The following is a 17,014-nucleotide window of genomic DNA, read 5'->3' on the forward strand; positions in this document are numbered from 1 at the left end:
TTGTATGTATGCAAATCTATACATTGTTCATGTTTTTATATCTTTCGCAAGGTGCACTTTGTTATCTATATGAGGCATTGATGTAATGTGTTATGTAGAATACTATGTGATTTGTGAAACACCTAGAGCAGTATTCTGGATAAAGGTCTATTTAAGAATCCATTATCATTATTAGGTCTCTATTTTCCTTTTGTCCCTTTCCGCACACACACACACAAACATGCATGCATACACACACACATATTTTTGAAAGATTCGGTTTGACAAAGCAGGATTTGAACTTTATTTTTTTTTTTTTTTACATCCCAAACCAACCTGAGTGATGGTAACATGTAACAATTTTTAGTTGCCTAATCTATTCAGTAACATGCTGAAAACACACACACACACACACACACACACACACATTTCTTGCTGACTTCACCTTCACCTTCACCTCTCCCGTAGTCTGGGTTCAGACCGTTGGGGCACCGCTGCTGACCTGGCCACCACCCCTCTCCACTCTTCACGGTTTTCTGATTTCCTCAGGGCGTCACCGAGCGTCAAGCCTGTCCACCCCCGGATGTTGTCTTCCCATCTCTTCTTCTGCCGTCCTCTCCTTCTGCCTCCTTGTACGGTGCCTTGCAGGAACGTTTTGGCAAGACCAGATGATCGGGAGATGTGTCCATACCACCTAAGTTTGCGTTTTTTCACTATGGACAGAAGGTCTTCGTAGGGTCCAATACTTTGCTTGATTCTGTTCTTCACTTCCGTGTTAGTGATGTGGTCTCTGTAGGAGATGCCAAGTAGTCTACGAAAGCATCTCATCTCGACAGCTTGGATTCTTCTCTCGATGTCCGCAGTCAGGGTCCAAGTCTCGCAGGCGTAGAGCAATATTGATATAACCAGGGAACGCATCAGTCTGATTTTTGAGCTGAGAGCGATGTTTTTGTTGTTCCAGATGGTGTTCAGCTTGTTGAGTGCCATTGTTGTTTGGGCAATTCTCGAGAGTACTTCTGGTTTAGATCCTTCATCTGACACGATTGCTCCCAGATATTTGAAGCTGTGGACTGTTTTAAGCTTTTCGTCGTTGACTTTGATGACAATGCTGATGCCGTTGGTGTTGTTAGTCATCAGTTTGGTTTTCTCCGCACTGATTTGCATTCCATACGATGTGGAGGCTTTGTCTAGATGTTTGACCAGGCTTGCCAGTTCTTCTTCTTTTCCAGCCAGTCCATCAATGTCGTCGGCAAAACGTAGGTTTGTGATTGTTCTGCCGCCTATGCTGACTGTTCCTACATGCTCTTCCAGTGCGTCAGTCATTATTCTTTCTAAGACTTAGGCAGTGCATCAACTTCCCATAGTTGAGTTTTGCGGGTTAAAATTCTTGTTTAGATTGTGATTTATTACAACAACAACAACAACAAAAAAAGAACAATCATACAAATGTATGAACAAGAGGCAAAAGCCCTCATGACTCACTTGTGCTTCACACTATACCCAGTAAAGGAATCATGAGGAGAAAAAAATAAAAGAGATTTAGAATTCATTAAAAAGTGTTCTATCTTAAATATGATTGGAAAAAACAACCAACAACAACAACAAAAATATATGTATGTATGTATGTATATATAAAATAAGCTTGGGCAAAAAAAAAAAAGAAAAAAAAAAGGGTGGGCATGCAAGCGGGATCGAACCATGCATGTCCAGTTCCAAAGCAAACAGACTAATCCCAACTGCTGCGGCATATCTGATGTCTTCTTTTCTTCTTCTTCTGCGTTCATGGGCTTCAACTCCCACGTACTCGCATGTACACGAGTGGGCTTTTATGTGCATGACCGTTTTTACCTCGCCATGTAGGCAGCCACACTCCGCTTTCGGGGGCGTGCATGCTGGGTACGTTCTTGCTTCCATAACCCACCGAACGCTGACATGGATTACAGGATCTTTAACGTGCATATTTGATCTTCTGCATGTGTTTACACACGAAGGAGGTTCAGGCACTAGCAGGTCTGCACACATGTTGACCTGGGAGATTGTAAAAATCTCCACCCTTTACCCACCAGGCGCCGTCACCGTGATTCGAACCCAGGTCCCTCAGATTGAAAGTCCAACACTTTAACCACTCGGCTATTGCGCCGGTCATCTGATGTCATTTTACTGAATTTAACACTTCAGGCAATTTTGACGTTTTCTTCTTTGTGCAATAAATAAATGTGACTGTACTGGACGTAATAGCACCCTTTAAATCATGTTTTTTGTGTGTTTTATTTTATCTCGATTATTCTTTTATTTCGGCGGTAAGGAGACGTTGCCATCGCTTCACAGCACATTGCAGCACATGGTAGATCTCTAGATCTGCAGGAACAAGTCGACAACGAGCTGCTGAAGAAACGATTGATTCAATTTTTTGTTCTGTTTAGAATTTTTATTTCTTTCCTTTTAATTGTGAACATGAAAAACGAGGTCATGTCTTCTCACCAAACACAACCTAAATTCCAGCAAGTCAGTGAGAAGCAGTTTTTAGAATTTTTGGATTTCGGAACACACCTTAACGAAATAAAACTGTTAATGATACAGAAATACTGCTTAATTCGAGAGACTTACAACCTATTATTGGTATGACTGTGAAGATTTTTTTTTAATACTATGTTTAAGCCAAATTTGGTATTGGCAGATAAAGTATTTCCAGAGAAAATGCGATGTTAAAGTTTACCATGGACACACACACACACACACAGACAACCGAATGACGGGTTAAAACATACTCACTTTGTTTACACAAGTGAGTCAAAAAATCAATGGTATGCAATCAGAATTTAAGCAGATAAACATAAAAAGATCAATGGAATGCAATCAGTAATCAAGCAGATAAACAAAAAATGTGTTGCTTGAGTAATTTGGTATTTAGCTTACAACTCAGTACCATGCCACCAAAAAACTGTGGTACTGGTTAAGAGATAATTTCAATTGACTATTCTTAATCGGTTATGGACAGACAATGCACTTGTCAAAAACTACAAATCAATAAAATTTGATCAAAACACTGAGAAATATTCTTAAGAATGTTAAATACACAAAACAGGTTAAAGTATTACACCATGCATTTTTGTTAACTTTTGTCAACGAGTCTTCTTTACAAAACTGATTTTTAAAACTTTTAAACCCCACACCTTCCCATTCAGTAAAAATAAGTGTCCAACATGATGTTCTAAAACCATTATAATAATAAAGTAGTGAGGTCTGGTGCCAGATGTCCTGCTCACTAATGGAAGTGATAGTGACTAACCCTCTCCTTCCCAGGTGTAGTGACCGCCGCGTAGCCACTGTCTAGCTTGCTAGTCAGTAAGGTTATTGCAATGGCCTCTCCTACATTACTGTGCCCTTAGCAACACCTTCACGCGGTGCCCCTGTTTCCACTAAGTTTGCTATGTCATGGCGCGACCGAGCCTTCAGCCCTGGTTGTAAATCTGCCTAAGAGAAGGAAAATCTCTGATTTTAAAACCCGGGCAGTCAGAGCCCGTTACCTGTCACAGGTAATCTGTCTACAGCCTTGTGGTCGCCATAGACGTCTTAGCTCGCTGAGCCCTATGGAAGGATGCGTGGCCTAAAGAGTGGGATTGGTTTGCGCGCACTGGTCTTCACTTTAAATCTTCGCAGCGCAGGCGGGAAGAAAGACCTACAGCGATGGAGGAGAGGCGAAACGACAGGTGCCATCATCATCATCATCAAATTAGTACCTATTGCAACTCGTGTCCAAGCACCTTTCCTGAAAGACTGTTGGTCTCAAAATAACCATACATGACTAGAAACAACACGTGGATAGCTCTGTGTGGGTGGTGGCTAGGTGTGACACACAGGACAATCAACTTGTTCTCCACAGCACTGTCTTGATAGACTTGGCAGCCACAGTGACGTCCAGGTAGCCAACATCAGGATCATGAACTGACAATGTCATGTCTGATGTGTCCCTGAAATCATTCAGAGTCAATCATTATTGTTGGCTCTCAACATGTGATCTGTGCTATACCTGTTTATTCTTACTAATAAGCATGCAAATGCCCCAAATCGCAGCACAGGTAGCGGAGGCAAGCAATCCCTTTGTTTTAAGCATGATTTCTGAAAGGAAATTTTCTATCTAAAATTACGTTTAAATAATATACTTACCGTGACCCAACTAGTGCAGACTCCGGCAGGGGTCTGACATTCCTGTCCTGTGCAAACTACTATCCGCCTATGCGGAGCAGACGAAAATACGGCCGATAACCTCCCGGAAGTAGGTAACCTCCCCTCTGTCCCGCTGGTTATCGCCCTCTTTTTCCGGCAGCCATCATGACTCCTGTACCTGTGCTCTTCATACGGCTAAGTTTTTTCGTATTTTCTGTCTGTCTGTCGATTCTCTGGCGTTCTTGTTTGTGGTCTATATGTTTTATATCCAGCACTTTGATGGTAAACTCATTCAGCCCTGCGACGACCAAGCAATGCTCCAACATCCATTTTTGTTTCAATAAACCCGCTTCCATGTTCCAACACATGCATAAACTGCAAACAAAGGGAACTGACTTCTACAATATTCCTGGCTGTGTTCACACATCAATTTGGAGGGGGAAAAAAATGGTTGATTTTAGTGTGATATTATTTAATGATAATAATAATAATACATTGTTCCTGAATGGCATAAACTCCCTATATATGGGCTCTAAGCACCTCACGTGAAACAGTGCATATACAATGGTGCATTATTTCACTCAAGAGCATATTAAGACATAATTGGTGTCCACCAATACAATACTACAAAATGCAGATATGATTAATCACAGAAAAAAAAAAGGGGAACAAAATACTGCCCCCCCCCCCCCACCCCACCCCACCACCACCACCCCCATCCCACCAACCACCGAGTCGTCAAACTCCACCCCACTGATCCATGCACACTGCAGGCATGACTGGTCTCCACTCACCTGTTCAACAGCACGAGGGCGAGTGTTCCGTCAGGCCTCAGCACGGCTGTGCTTTCAACGTCTGTCTTCTGCTTGCTGCTCAGTTGAACATGCTTCGATCCAGGGAGGAAGAACTTGCTGAACACACAGCAAACAGAACTTGTTGAACACACAGCAAACTGAACTTGCTGAACACACAGCAAACAGAACTTGTTGAACACACAGCAAACAGAACTTGCTGAACATGACACACTGAACTTGCTGAACACATGACACTCTTAACTTGCTGAACACACAACGCACTGAACTTGCTGAAGACATGACACACACACACACAACTTGTTGAAAACACAACACAAACAGAATATGCTCAACACATAACACACAGAATGTGCTCAACACACAACACACAGAACGTGCTACACACACAACACACACATAACTTGCTGAACACACAACACACAGAACTTGCACACACACACACCACACAGAACTTGCTGAACACACAACACACAGAGTTTGCTGAACACACACCACACAGGGTTTGTCGAACACAAAGCACAAAATTTGCCGAACACACAACACACAGAATTTGCCAAACACACAACACACATAACACACAACACACAGTCACAAGAAGAGGACTGCAGAAGCAAGAGTTAATGAGGACAAAATATTTAATGAGACAACTGACAAACATGATGGGCACAAAAGCCAAGCGGTTAAAGCACTGGACTTTCAACCTGAAGGTCTCGGGTTCAAATCCCTGTCATGGCTGCCTGGTGGGTAAAAGAGTGAAGATTTTTCCAATCTCCCAAGTCATCAGTTGTGCAGACCTACTAGTGCCTGAACCCCCTTCATGAGTAGATGTATGCAAAAGATAAAGTATGCATATTACTTTTTACAGATCTCGTAATCTATGTCAGTGTTCGGTGAGTTCTGGAAACAAGAACATATTGGCATGTATTCCCTCGAAACAAAATATGAGTGCCTATGTGGCAGGGGTAAAAACAGTTGTGCACTTAAGGCCAGACACAGTAGTACAAAAACGTATGAAATAAACTTGAAGTTTACGGCTTTCTGTGACATGGTATGCAAAGATATTGGACTAAACATGTCTAAAAAGGTCATTTTGTGCAATTTATCATGACGGTTTCCATGGAAACGAATCCAAAATGGCTGACAAACAAAAAAATTAAAAGCTTATAACTTCGATACCTTTATAGATATGTTATTTCTGTTTGTTTTATTTGATTTATTTGTATTTGTTCTTTATTATAGTGCAGTGGTATTTTGGAATTTGAATAAATACATTTATTATTATTATTTTGTTGAAATGTGTATAAATTCCTTGACATAATTTTTTTTCAAATGACTGTATATTCATTCTTTTACTAGTACTATACAACCCACTACACTATAATAAAGATGAATACACAAAGAAAGAAAGTACCAAGTTTGAACATGCTATCTTTTAAAGTTTTTGAGCCTTAGCATTTTGAAAAATCGTATTACGAGGACAAAACACAAAACTGAGAAAACAGGAAAAGAAGGAGATGTGCTTGGTACTCACAAGAAATCACACATGCTGATGTGGTTTGAAGCTTTATTTAAGTGAATATAGTACCCAGGTGAAACGGACTATAAAGATTTGATGTTGAAGAAGCAAATTATGCAAAAAAAACAAAAATCACAAAAAATCATGATTTTGGTCAAAATTTCACTACCGTGTCTGGCCTTAAAAGCCCATTCATGTATACAAGTGAATGTGGGAGTCGCAGCCCACGTTAAAAAGAAGATAAGAATGATAAACACAAAATTCAACAAGAAATACCATTTTATCTGCAGAGTCATTGATGTTTGGTGTCACAAGCACTGAGTCTGAAGACATTATCAGGAAAAAATGAGATATTTAGTCAGTTTTTATTCTTCCTCTAGTATCCTTTTGTTTTTTTCAGTCTCAAAGACCTAATCAGGTGGAATGAAGATTTTTTTTTTTCGTTTTCTTTTTACTTTCGCAACATCTTTTTTTCTCTTCACAAAATGTAAACCCCACCTTTTTTTGTTTGTTTGCAATAATAATGCAGTGTAATAATAAAAAAAAAAATAAATAAATAAATAAAAAAGAGAGGCAAGGCCTTCAAGACTAACTTGTGATACACTTTAAAAAAAAATCCAAGCTTTTTATGTATTGAGTATAATTTCAAAATGTAATGTTTTAGATGAGAAAGATCAGTTTAAAGCAAATTAACTCCCCTAGCATTAATTACAGAGTAATTTCCCTTTTTTACTATCTGCAACAAAACGTTTGCAAAATAAATAAAACTTCCATGCTTAGCAATAGAAGTTCCTGTTTGAACAAAAAATGATAATAATGACTGCTCTAGTTGTTGGGTCAGAATATCAGATCAAAGTGCCAAGTTCAGAGAATACAAAAAATATAAATATAACAGTAAATGCAGTTTGCATATAATTAGGCTTCATTCTTTATTTTTTTGTGCCCATCCCAGAGGTGCAATATTGTTTTAAACAAGACGACTGGAAAGAACTGAATTTTTCCTATTTTTAGGCCAAATTTGGTGTCAACTGACAATGTAGTTGCAGAGAAAATGTCAATGTTAAAGTTTACCACGGACACACAGACACACAGACACACACAGAGACAACCGAACACCGGGTTAAAACATAGACTCACTTTGTTTACACAAGTGAGTCAAAAAACAACAACAACAAAAAACCAACACTATATGACCACAACATTTGCTGTAGCTAAACACTGACAAAAAGCACTACCAGTACTACTAAGCAGCCATGGATGATTGTTTCACACAAGAAATGATGTTGTGAGCAGAAATGCTCACAATAATCATCACCAACATCTCACCTGAAGCAGAAGTGCTCACAATAATCATCACCAACATCTCACCTGAAGCAGAAATGCTCACAATGGTCATCACCAACATCTCACCTGAAATGCCCCAATGCGTAGAACATGGGCTGCTTATAGAAGAGGCCACTGGAAGCGTTGACGATGATGGGGCTGTCCACAAAGTTTTTCACCCAGTTAGGGCCCCCCTGAAGGTCCAGCGCCAGGTTCCAGTCTGTCCAGCCTGTCACCCAGTGGTTCAAATCCTGAAATCCACAAGCCAGAGAATTACACAGAGGAATCCAAGGCCAGGTGTTAAGAAATCTACAAGCCAGAGTTACACAGAGAAATCCACAAGCCAGGTGTTAAGAAATCCACAAACCAGAGTTACACAGAGAAATCCAAGGCCAAGCGTTAAGAAATCTACAAGCCAGAGTTACACAGAGAAATCCACAAGCCAGGTGTTAAGAAATCCACAAACCAGAGTTACACAGAGAAATCCAAGGCCAGGTGTTAAGAAATCCACAAACCAGAGTTACACAAAGAAATCCAAGGCCAGGTGTTAAGAAATCTACAAGCCAGAGTTACACAGAGAAATCCACAAGCCAGGTGTTAAGAAATCCACAAACCAGAATTACGCAGAGAAATCCAAGGCCAGGTGTTAAGAAATCTACAAGCCAGAGTTACACAGAGAAATCCACAAGCCAGGTGTTAAGAAATCCACAAACCAGAGTTATGCAGAGAAATCCAAGGCCAAGCGTTAAGAAATCTACAAGCCAGAGTTACACAGAGAAATCCACAAGCCAGGTGTTAAGAAATCCACAAACCAGAGTTACACAGAGAAATCCAAGGCCAGGTGTTAAGAAATCCACAAACCAGAGAGTTACACCGAGAAATCCACAAGCCAGAGTGTTACACCGAGAAATCCACAAGCCAGAGTTACACAGAGAAATCAAAGGCCATGTGTAAAGAAATCCACAAACCAGAGTGCTACACCAAGAAATCCACAAGCCAGAGATATACATAGAAATCCACAATTGGAAAACAAAACAAAACAAAACAAAACAAAAAACAGAAAGCAAAATACTGTAAGAGAGTATTAATTAACAATCATTATCATATGGGTAAACACATCTGAAGAAAAATGGAAGCAAAATATTGTAAGAGATTGTTGATAACAATATGTTTGCAATTTTTTTTTTCTGTACACCCGATTTTGACAAACTGCTACATCTTGGGGCAGCGAAGAGGCTAAATCCTTCTTGTCTTGGTCTGAATTTGGTTTACTAACCACCTTTAGTTTGTGTGTCAGAAAGAAAAACAGCTTTCACAGTCTTACACAATTCAGGACACCAAAAGCCCCTACTTACCCCAGTGATGTCATGAATTTATTCTTCTCCTCACTTACCCCAATAATGTCATAATTGTACTTTATCCTCACTTACCCCAGTGATGTCATGAGCCTTAGTTACCCTAATGATGTCATGGGCATATTTTTCTCCAAAACTCAATGACGTCATGAGCGTATTTTTCTCCTCACTTACCCCGATGATGTCATGAGCGTATTTTTCTCCTCGGCCCCAGTCGCCCAGCATGACCTTATAGATGTCCCATGGGCGGTCCCCGTTGCAGGCCTCTGAGGCGAAGATGAACTTGTCGGGCTGCAGGCTGTGTGTGAAGTCCAGCACATTGATGGGAACCTCGCTGTCCAGATACCAGTGCACTGCCACACCTGACACGTACTGTCGAGCTTCAGGGTCGTCGTAGATCTGCAACACAGGCTTTGTATCATGGTCAGGAATGATGGGCACAATAGCTGAGTGGTTAAAGCGTTGGACTTTCTTCTTCTTCTTCTTCTTCTTTGCGTTCGACAGCTACGCAGTCAGGGTCGAAGTCCGAGGGATGCCACAAACTCGGACGTCCGGTGAAGATCGGCTGCCGTCCCCCAGAGCTTGGTGTTGAGGTCAGCACCCCCAGGCCAGGACTGCTGCCGCATCTTCTCATACAGGGGGCAGTCTTGGAGAATATGGGATGGGGTCTGGTCAGCCTGGCCGCAATCACATAGGGATGTAGCTGCCACTCCAATCCTCTTCAGGTGTGCTCGGAGGCCGCAGAGTCCTGTGCGAAGGCGGTAGATGGTAGAGGAGTTGGACTTTCAATCTGAGGGTCCCGGGTGATTTGGATGAGATGATAAACCTAGGTCCCGTGTGCAGCATGCATTTAGTGCACATAAAAGAACCCACAGCGACAAAAGGGTTGTCCCTGGAAAAACTGTTTAGAAAAATCCATTTCCATAGGAAAACAAATAAAATTGCAGGCAGAAAAAAAAAAACAAAAAAATGGGTGGCACCGTCAGTGTAGCGACACGCTCTCCCTGGGAAGAGCAGCCCGAGAAACATCATGTATATACTTTTCTGGGTACATTTTGGTGTGAATATATATCACTGATCTAACGTGTATTGTAGAACATCACATGTTTTGTAAAACACCAACAGCAGTTTTTCTGGATGGAGTGCTATATAAGTATCCATTCTTCTTCTTCTTATGATTTTGATTATTCTTATCATTATCATTATTATCATTATTATTACTCTTCTTCTTTTTATCATTACTATCATTATCATAATGAGCACAGCAAAGGTGTTCATCATCATCACAATACCACCTGCCTGCTGCAATCATCACAATCATTGCACTGAACAATCACTCACAATGTTGGCCCAGTAAGGTAAGAGCAGCCGCTGATCGTCCATGATCATCAGCTGAACATCCTTCAGGTTGTTGGTGTGTAGTGCCGGCCCCAGGTCCAACTTGACAAAGTCCCGCTGCGTCTGTGGCGTCCAGCCCATGGCTTGGAAAGGGAAGTTATAAATGTTTCCGTCGGTGGGTTCGTTCTGTGTCGTCAGACCCCACATGGGGATTCCATGCTTACTGTATTCCTGGACAAACCTGAAGGGCATAGCAGTGTTAACTGTATTCCTGGAGAAACATATAAGGCATAGCAGTGTCTACTGTATTCCTGGACAACCTTTTGGGCATAGCACTGTTAACTGTATTCCTGGACAAACTTGTAGGGCATAGCAGTGTTTACTGTATTCCTGGACAAACATGTATGGCATAGCAGTGTTTACTGTATCCCTGGACAAACATGTATGGCATAGCAGTGTTTACTGTATTCCTGGACAAACATGTAGGGCATAGCAGTGTTTACTGTATCCCTGGACAAACATGTATGGCATAGCAGTGTTTACTGTATTCCTAGACAAACCTGTAGGGCATAGCAGTGTTGACTGTATTCCTGGACAAACATGTAGGGCATAGCAGTGTTGACTGTATTCCTGGACAAACATGTAGGACATAGCAGTGTTTACTGTATTCCTGGACAAACATGTAGGGCATAGCAGTGTTTACTGTATTCCTGGACAAACATGTAGGGCATAGCAGTGTTGACTGTATTCCTGGACAAACCTGTAGCATGGCATAGCAGTGTTTACTGTATTCCTGGACAAACCTGTAGGGCATAGCAGTGTTTACTGTATTCCTGGACAAACTTGTAGGGCACAGCAATGTTTACTGTATTCCTGAACAACATGTAGGCATTGCACTGTTTACTGTATTCCTGGACAACCTTTAGGGCATAGCTGTGTACAACAACAACAACAACAACAACAACAATAATAATTCAAAGTGATAACCTTCATGAAATGGCTTCATGTTAAGGATGTCAAGTAATCTACACTGCCGGAGAGAGTGAACCTCACATTTCTAACTTTTGTTTGGTTGCTGTTTAAAAAAAGTGTGGTGGTCTGACCAACACACTGAACAGGCAGTAAACAGTGCCAGGTCCCAGCAAGTGACACACAATACTACATCACAAACTACATTACATCACATTACACCACACCACAGCAAATCATGATAAGTAATAGCACATGACACTGCAACAAAAAAAACATCACACACATCATGTCACAACATGCCTGAACACAAAACATCACATCAAAAAAACACACACATGAGAACACAATAATATCAAAACACAACAGTGAGCACATGACATCACAACACACAACATAACATCAACACATAACATCACAATGCAACATATCACAATAATATGAAAAGTTGTTAACTTAGGTAAAGAACAAACAAAGAGGCGTACGCACACGCGTGCGTGCACACACACACACACACACACACACACAAGAGCACACACACCAGATCAACACCCATAATGCCACAAACAAAAACAACATTGAACCACACATGCAAAAAGGTCTGTTTCTAATTCTCCATATCTGATAAAAAAAATAGCTGGACCAGGCCTTGTATTGAGATCCAGGCTGGTTAAGGCTTATCCTCGTTGTTCAACACTCATTCTGCTCTCCCAACCCCTTTCCTACCCACCCACATGGATACACTCTGTCGACCTACTTCTGACTTCACCCTACACCCCTGTACAGAGACACTATTTTTGTGTGTAGACATCATGGCTTGAATCCAGCTGTGTTCGAATAGGCTGGGTACTCTTCTCATAAGATATGTTGGGTTGAGGCTTGTTAAGGTTTTATCCTTGTTGTTTTGTCACTCACCAAACTAAATAGTTGGCCTAGGCCTTGTATTGAGATCCAGGCTGGTTAAGGTTTATCCCCGTTGTTCAACACTCACCTGACAAAATAGTTGGCTCTGGCCTTGTATTGAGATCCAGGCTGGTTAAGGTTTATCCCCGTTGTTCGACACTCACCTGACAAAATAGTTGGCCCAGGTCTTGTAGTAGGGTCCCCCAGGCTGCCCGATGAGCGTGCCGTTGCCTGTCATGTTCTTGTTGGTCTTCATCCAGGCTGGGGCGCTCCAGGGACTGCCGAACAGACGCAGCTTGTGGCCGGTCAGGTTCTGTGCCTGCTGGATGTACGGGATCTGGAACGCAAAGAACGCAGAACTCTTTCCAGTTTCAGTTTCTCAAGGAGGTGTCACTGCGTTTGGACAAATACGTATACTCCATACCACATCTGCATCAGATGCCTTACCAGCTGCATAACATAATGCACTAGTCAGGCCTTGAATACATGCATATACACATTTGTGTGCCACTCAGAGCAGATTTCTTCACATAATTTTGCCAGAGGACAATCCTTTTGTTGCTGTGGGTTCTTTCTCAGTGCAACAAGTGCGTGCTGCACACAGGACCTCGGTTTATCATCTCATCCTATTGACAAGACGCTCAGATTTTCAAGTCAAGCTTGGGAGAATGGTCGAGAATGGGATTTGAATCCAGACCTATCACAGACACTGTACTGGCAGGTAAGCGTCTTAAGCATTCTGCCACCTTCCACCTCATGATGAGTCTGTAACTCTGAGGAGAAAAAGGAAGAATGCGAAACAGATCTGTTTTTTCAGACATAAAACACACAACACATTAAATGTCTGTAAAACCCAAGGAGCAAAAGAAAGAGTGCAAACTAGCTCAGATTTTCCAACACAGAAAACAGTTCACACCATTATGAGTCTGCAACTCTGAGGAGAAAAGGATCAAGCGCAAAACAGATTTCATTTTCATCGTATCAGAAACACCATGCCTGGTGCACATGTTTACTGTGACATGTCTCAGCCCTTTACCTTCAATTTTAAATCCTCAGGGGCAAGAGTAAAGTGGACAAGGTCAAGGTCACCATCCACGTCATCGTAGGAATAGGGATGAGTGGAGAAATCACAGCTGGCCATGGGAATTCGACCAATGTTGTATTCCAAACCTAAAGAGAACACGCATCAATCAATGTTGTATTCCTCTTCTTCTTCTTCTTCGTTCATGGGCTGCAACTTCCACGTTCACTCATATGTACACAAGTGGGCTTTTATGTGTATGACCATTTTTACCCCACCATGAAGGCAGCCATACTCCGCTTTCGGTGGTGTGCATGCTGGGTATATTCTTGTTTCCATAACCCATCGAACACTGACATGGATTACAGGATCTTTAAAGTGCATATTTGATCTTCTGTGTGTGTGTATAACATAAAGGGGGTTCAGGCACTAGCAGGTCTGCAGATAAGTTGGCCTGGGAGATCGGAAAAATCTCAACCCTTTACCCACCACCGTGCTGTCACCGAGATTCAAACCCAGGACCCTCAGATTGAAAGTCCAACTCTTTAACCATTCTGGCTATTGCGCCCATCAATGTTGTATTCCAAACCTGGAAACAACAAACATCGACCAATGTTGTATTCCAAACCTGAAAGAAAACACACATTGACCAATGTTGTATGAGGACAACACACATCGACCAATGTTGTATTCCAAACCTGAAAAGGATACACATTCATGTTTCAACATTTAATCACTTTAGTAGGAATTTGAAAAGGGTCCAGTTCTAAGCGCAACTCTTCATTTGCCATTTACAGTGTGACAACTGATTCGCAGACTTGTTGAAAATGGCATATGTGTGTGTGTGTGTGTATGTGTGTGTGCGTGCGTGCGTGCATGCGTGCGTGCATGTGTGTGTGTGTTTGTGAGCACGAGTGCGAGCATGCATGTGTGTTTTTATGTGTTCATGCGTGCGTGCGTGCATGCGCGTGTGTGTAGAAGAAATGAGTGAATGAATGGTTATGTCTACATTGCTCAGAACCAGAAAATGGCATATGTGTGTGTGTGTATGTGTGTGTGTGTGTGCAAGCGTGCGTGCGTGCGTGCATGCGTGCGTGCATGTGTGTGTGCGTTTGTGAGCACGAGTGCGAGCATGCATGTGTGTTTTTATGTGTTCGTGCGTGCGTGCGTGCATGCGCGTGTGTGTAGAAGAAATGAGTGAATGAATGGTTATGTCTACATTGCTCAGAACCAGATCTACAAACAAAAGGTGGTGACTTTGATCCCCTGAGGCAAGACATAAAAACTGGGCTTTGATTCTAACTGCCCATCTAAATGTAATTTCAGTCTGCTGTCATCAGTGCGCCAAAGACGTGGAACAAGCTCCCTGATAATCTCCGTCATTCTGATTCCCTCGCATCTTTTAAATCTTGTCTCAAAACTCACCTTTTCCCTCAGCAATAAGTTCAATTGTGGCAGGTCCACTTCCTTTGCATTAGCTGTGCTTGACTATGTGTGTATACATATGTATGTGTACACAACTACATGCATGTATATGAATGTGTATTGTGTGTGCGTGTGCGTGTGTTTATGTAAGTTTGTGCCTGCCTATGTGTGCGTATGTGTTAGGGTAGCTGTTAGATACACATGTATGTTAAAATGTATGTATGCAGCGTGTGTGTGTGTGTGTGTGTGTGTGTGTGTGTGTGTGTGTGTGTAGTCACATTTTGGTGTGTGTATGTAACATAGATATGATGTTTCATGTTAACAAAAGCGTTTTTGTAAAGCACCTAGAGCAGATTTCTGGATAGTGTGCTATATAAGTAACCATTATTATTATCAGTACAGTTCTAACCCAGTCACTGCCTTCAGTTCTTCCCAGATAGCCATCCCCACTTGCCAGATCACTTTGGTGATCGTCAACGTTACACCTGGTCATACGTAGCTAAGGAAAGACAGAAAGCATGTCTAATAAACCATGCACATAACAGCTCTAACTTAGCCCATGCTATGGGCCTGAACATACTCAACTCACTATGTCTTGAGACACAGTCAAGTATCTCCACTTTTCTTTCACAGCATTGCAAACCACCCCCTTTTCCTACTTTCTGAAAGTTTACCAGTGTACTTTTTGGCTTCAGATTTATGTGTCAAAGTTACCAATCATTCTGCTTCAGTGAACGTAGAGTTACAATAATCTACATGAAAATCAACATAAAAAATTTTTTTAAAAAAAACAACAACACCACCATCAAACTCTCTCTACAAACTCTAAATATATCAATACAAACTGGCAGAAAAGAATGCTGGCATGTTAAATAGTAGAATACGTGATACCGAAATACAACAAAATACTTCTTTTTTTCGCGAAACAATCTGGATGAGGTAATTTACCATCAGAAGCAAAATATGCTTGCAACAGCTTGTCCTGTGCTGCAGTGGGCAGACTGGCAATATTGATTCCTGCAGCGTCGGTGAAGGCCCCTCCAAAACCAACAATGGTCTGTCTGGTTTTGTTCTTGTTTACCTCCAGCACCACTGGAAAAGAATGTATATAATTATGTGTGAAGAAATAATACTTTTGTTCATGCTGCAATTATAAACAGATCACATATGGTTGCGAAATTTTTTATTCCATGCATCATCGGGGGGAAAAAAAGAACAAAAAAAGCATGTATGAGAAATTACAAATTGTGTTCCATGCATACATACTGTGTGTGTGTGTGTGTGTGTGTGTGTGTGTGTGTGTGTGTGTGTGTGTGTGTGTGTGTGTGTGTTGTGCTAATGTGAAAGTCAGGCATCTGATCCCCACCCTTTCTTTCTGATTTTTATTTTTCAGATGGTGTGTTACACACACACACACACACACACACACACACACATACACACACCCAAGCATGCCCATGAAAAGATACCTTTTGAAAATAACTAAAATCCCCAATACCACATGAAAATTATAAAAATCCACAATACCACATGAAAGTAAACAATGTATCAGTATCAGTATCAGTAGCTCAAGGAGGCGTCACTGCGTTCGGTCAAATCCATATACGATACACCACATCTGCCAAGCAGATGCCTGACCAGCAGTGTAAACCAATGCGCTTAGTCAGGCCTTGAGAAAAAATAAATAAATAAGTACATAAAAATGAAACAAAATCCACAAACCATGAGCTGAGGTAGAAGAGGAAGCCTTGGCAGTGGTGAGAGAGAAGCGATCACCCTTTTGTGAGGACGTGTACACAGTGAACATGCCTGGGGACAAAGCTGGCAGCGGTGGCACAGTGTCACAGTATGTCGAGTTACACACACACACCACTGAGTCGCTGAAAACTGACGTGCAATGCATGGGTAACTTCCTTCACCTGGAACACAAACAATAATCATGATTTTTTTTTTTTTTTTTTTTTTTTTTTTTTTCTTTTTTTTTTTGCTGGCTGTAAAATACCTATATTCCACACTTACATACTGTGTCTGACATGCAGGACAACAGCATATTCTACGCAGACTACAGCCTTAAGCTTCAGAGCAAAAAAACATTAACTGAACGTTTTACTGGGTCATCAGACAGCATGACTGTGATAGCTAAAAGATCAGCAGGGTGCACCATGGCCTGGAGGACAAAGACTGAAAGAGCAGTTTCAGTTTC

At 41.5% G+C, this 17,014-nt stretch overlaps 1 protein-coding gene across 1 annotated transcript in view; it reads right to left on the minus strand.

Moving 5' to 3' along the window:
- Positions 1 to 1,643: 1,643 nt before the first annotated feature.
- Positions 1,644 to 17,014, minus strand: part of LOC143282096 (lysosomal acid glucosylceramidase-like) — a 16,549-nt gene continuing 1,178 nt past the window's right edge. Inside the window, exons 2-10 of the mRNA XM_076587585.1 lie at positions 16,534 to 16,730; positions 15,760 to 15,903; positions 13,402 to 13,535; positions 12,530 to 12,702; positions 10,497 to 10,734; positions 9,330 to 9,554; positions 7,888 to 8,051; positions 4,941 to 5,057; positions 1,644 to 3,950 (exon numbers count right to left, since the gene is read on the minus strand). Coding sequence (XP_076443700.1) covers positions 3,845 to 3,950; positions 4,941 to 5,057; positions 7,888 to 8,051; positions 9,330 to 9,554; positions 10,497 to 10,734; positions 12,530 to 12,702; positions 13,402 to 13,535; positions 15,760 to 15,903; positions 16,534 to 16,714 — 1,482 coding nt within the window. The 5' untranslated portion in view covers positions 16,715 to 16,730 and the 3' untranslated portion in view covers positions 1,644 to 3,844. The remainder of the gene's footprint in view (positions 3,951 to 4,940; positions 5,058 to 7,887; positions 8,052 to 9,329; positions 9,555 to 10,496; positions 10,735 to 12,529; positions 12,703 to 13,401; positions 13,536 to 15,759; positions 15,904 to 16,533; positions 16,731 to 17,014) is intronic.

This window comes from Babylonia areolata, chromosome 5, assembly GCF_041734735.1.
Source record: "Babylonia areolata isolate BAREFJ2019XMU chromosome 5, ASM4173473v1, whole genome shotgun sequence".
NCBI classification, from domain to species: Eukaryota; Metazoa; Mollusca; class Gastropoda; order Neogastropoda; family Buccinidae; genus Babylonia; species Babylonia areolata.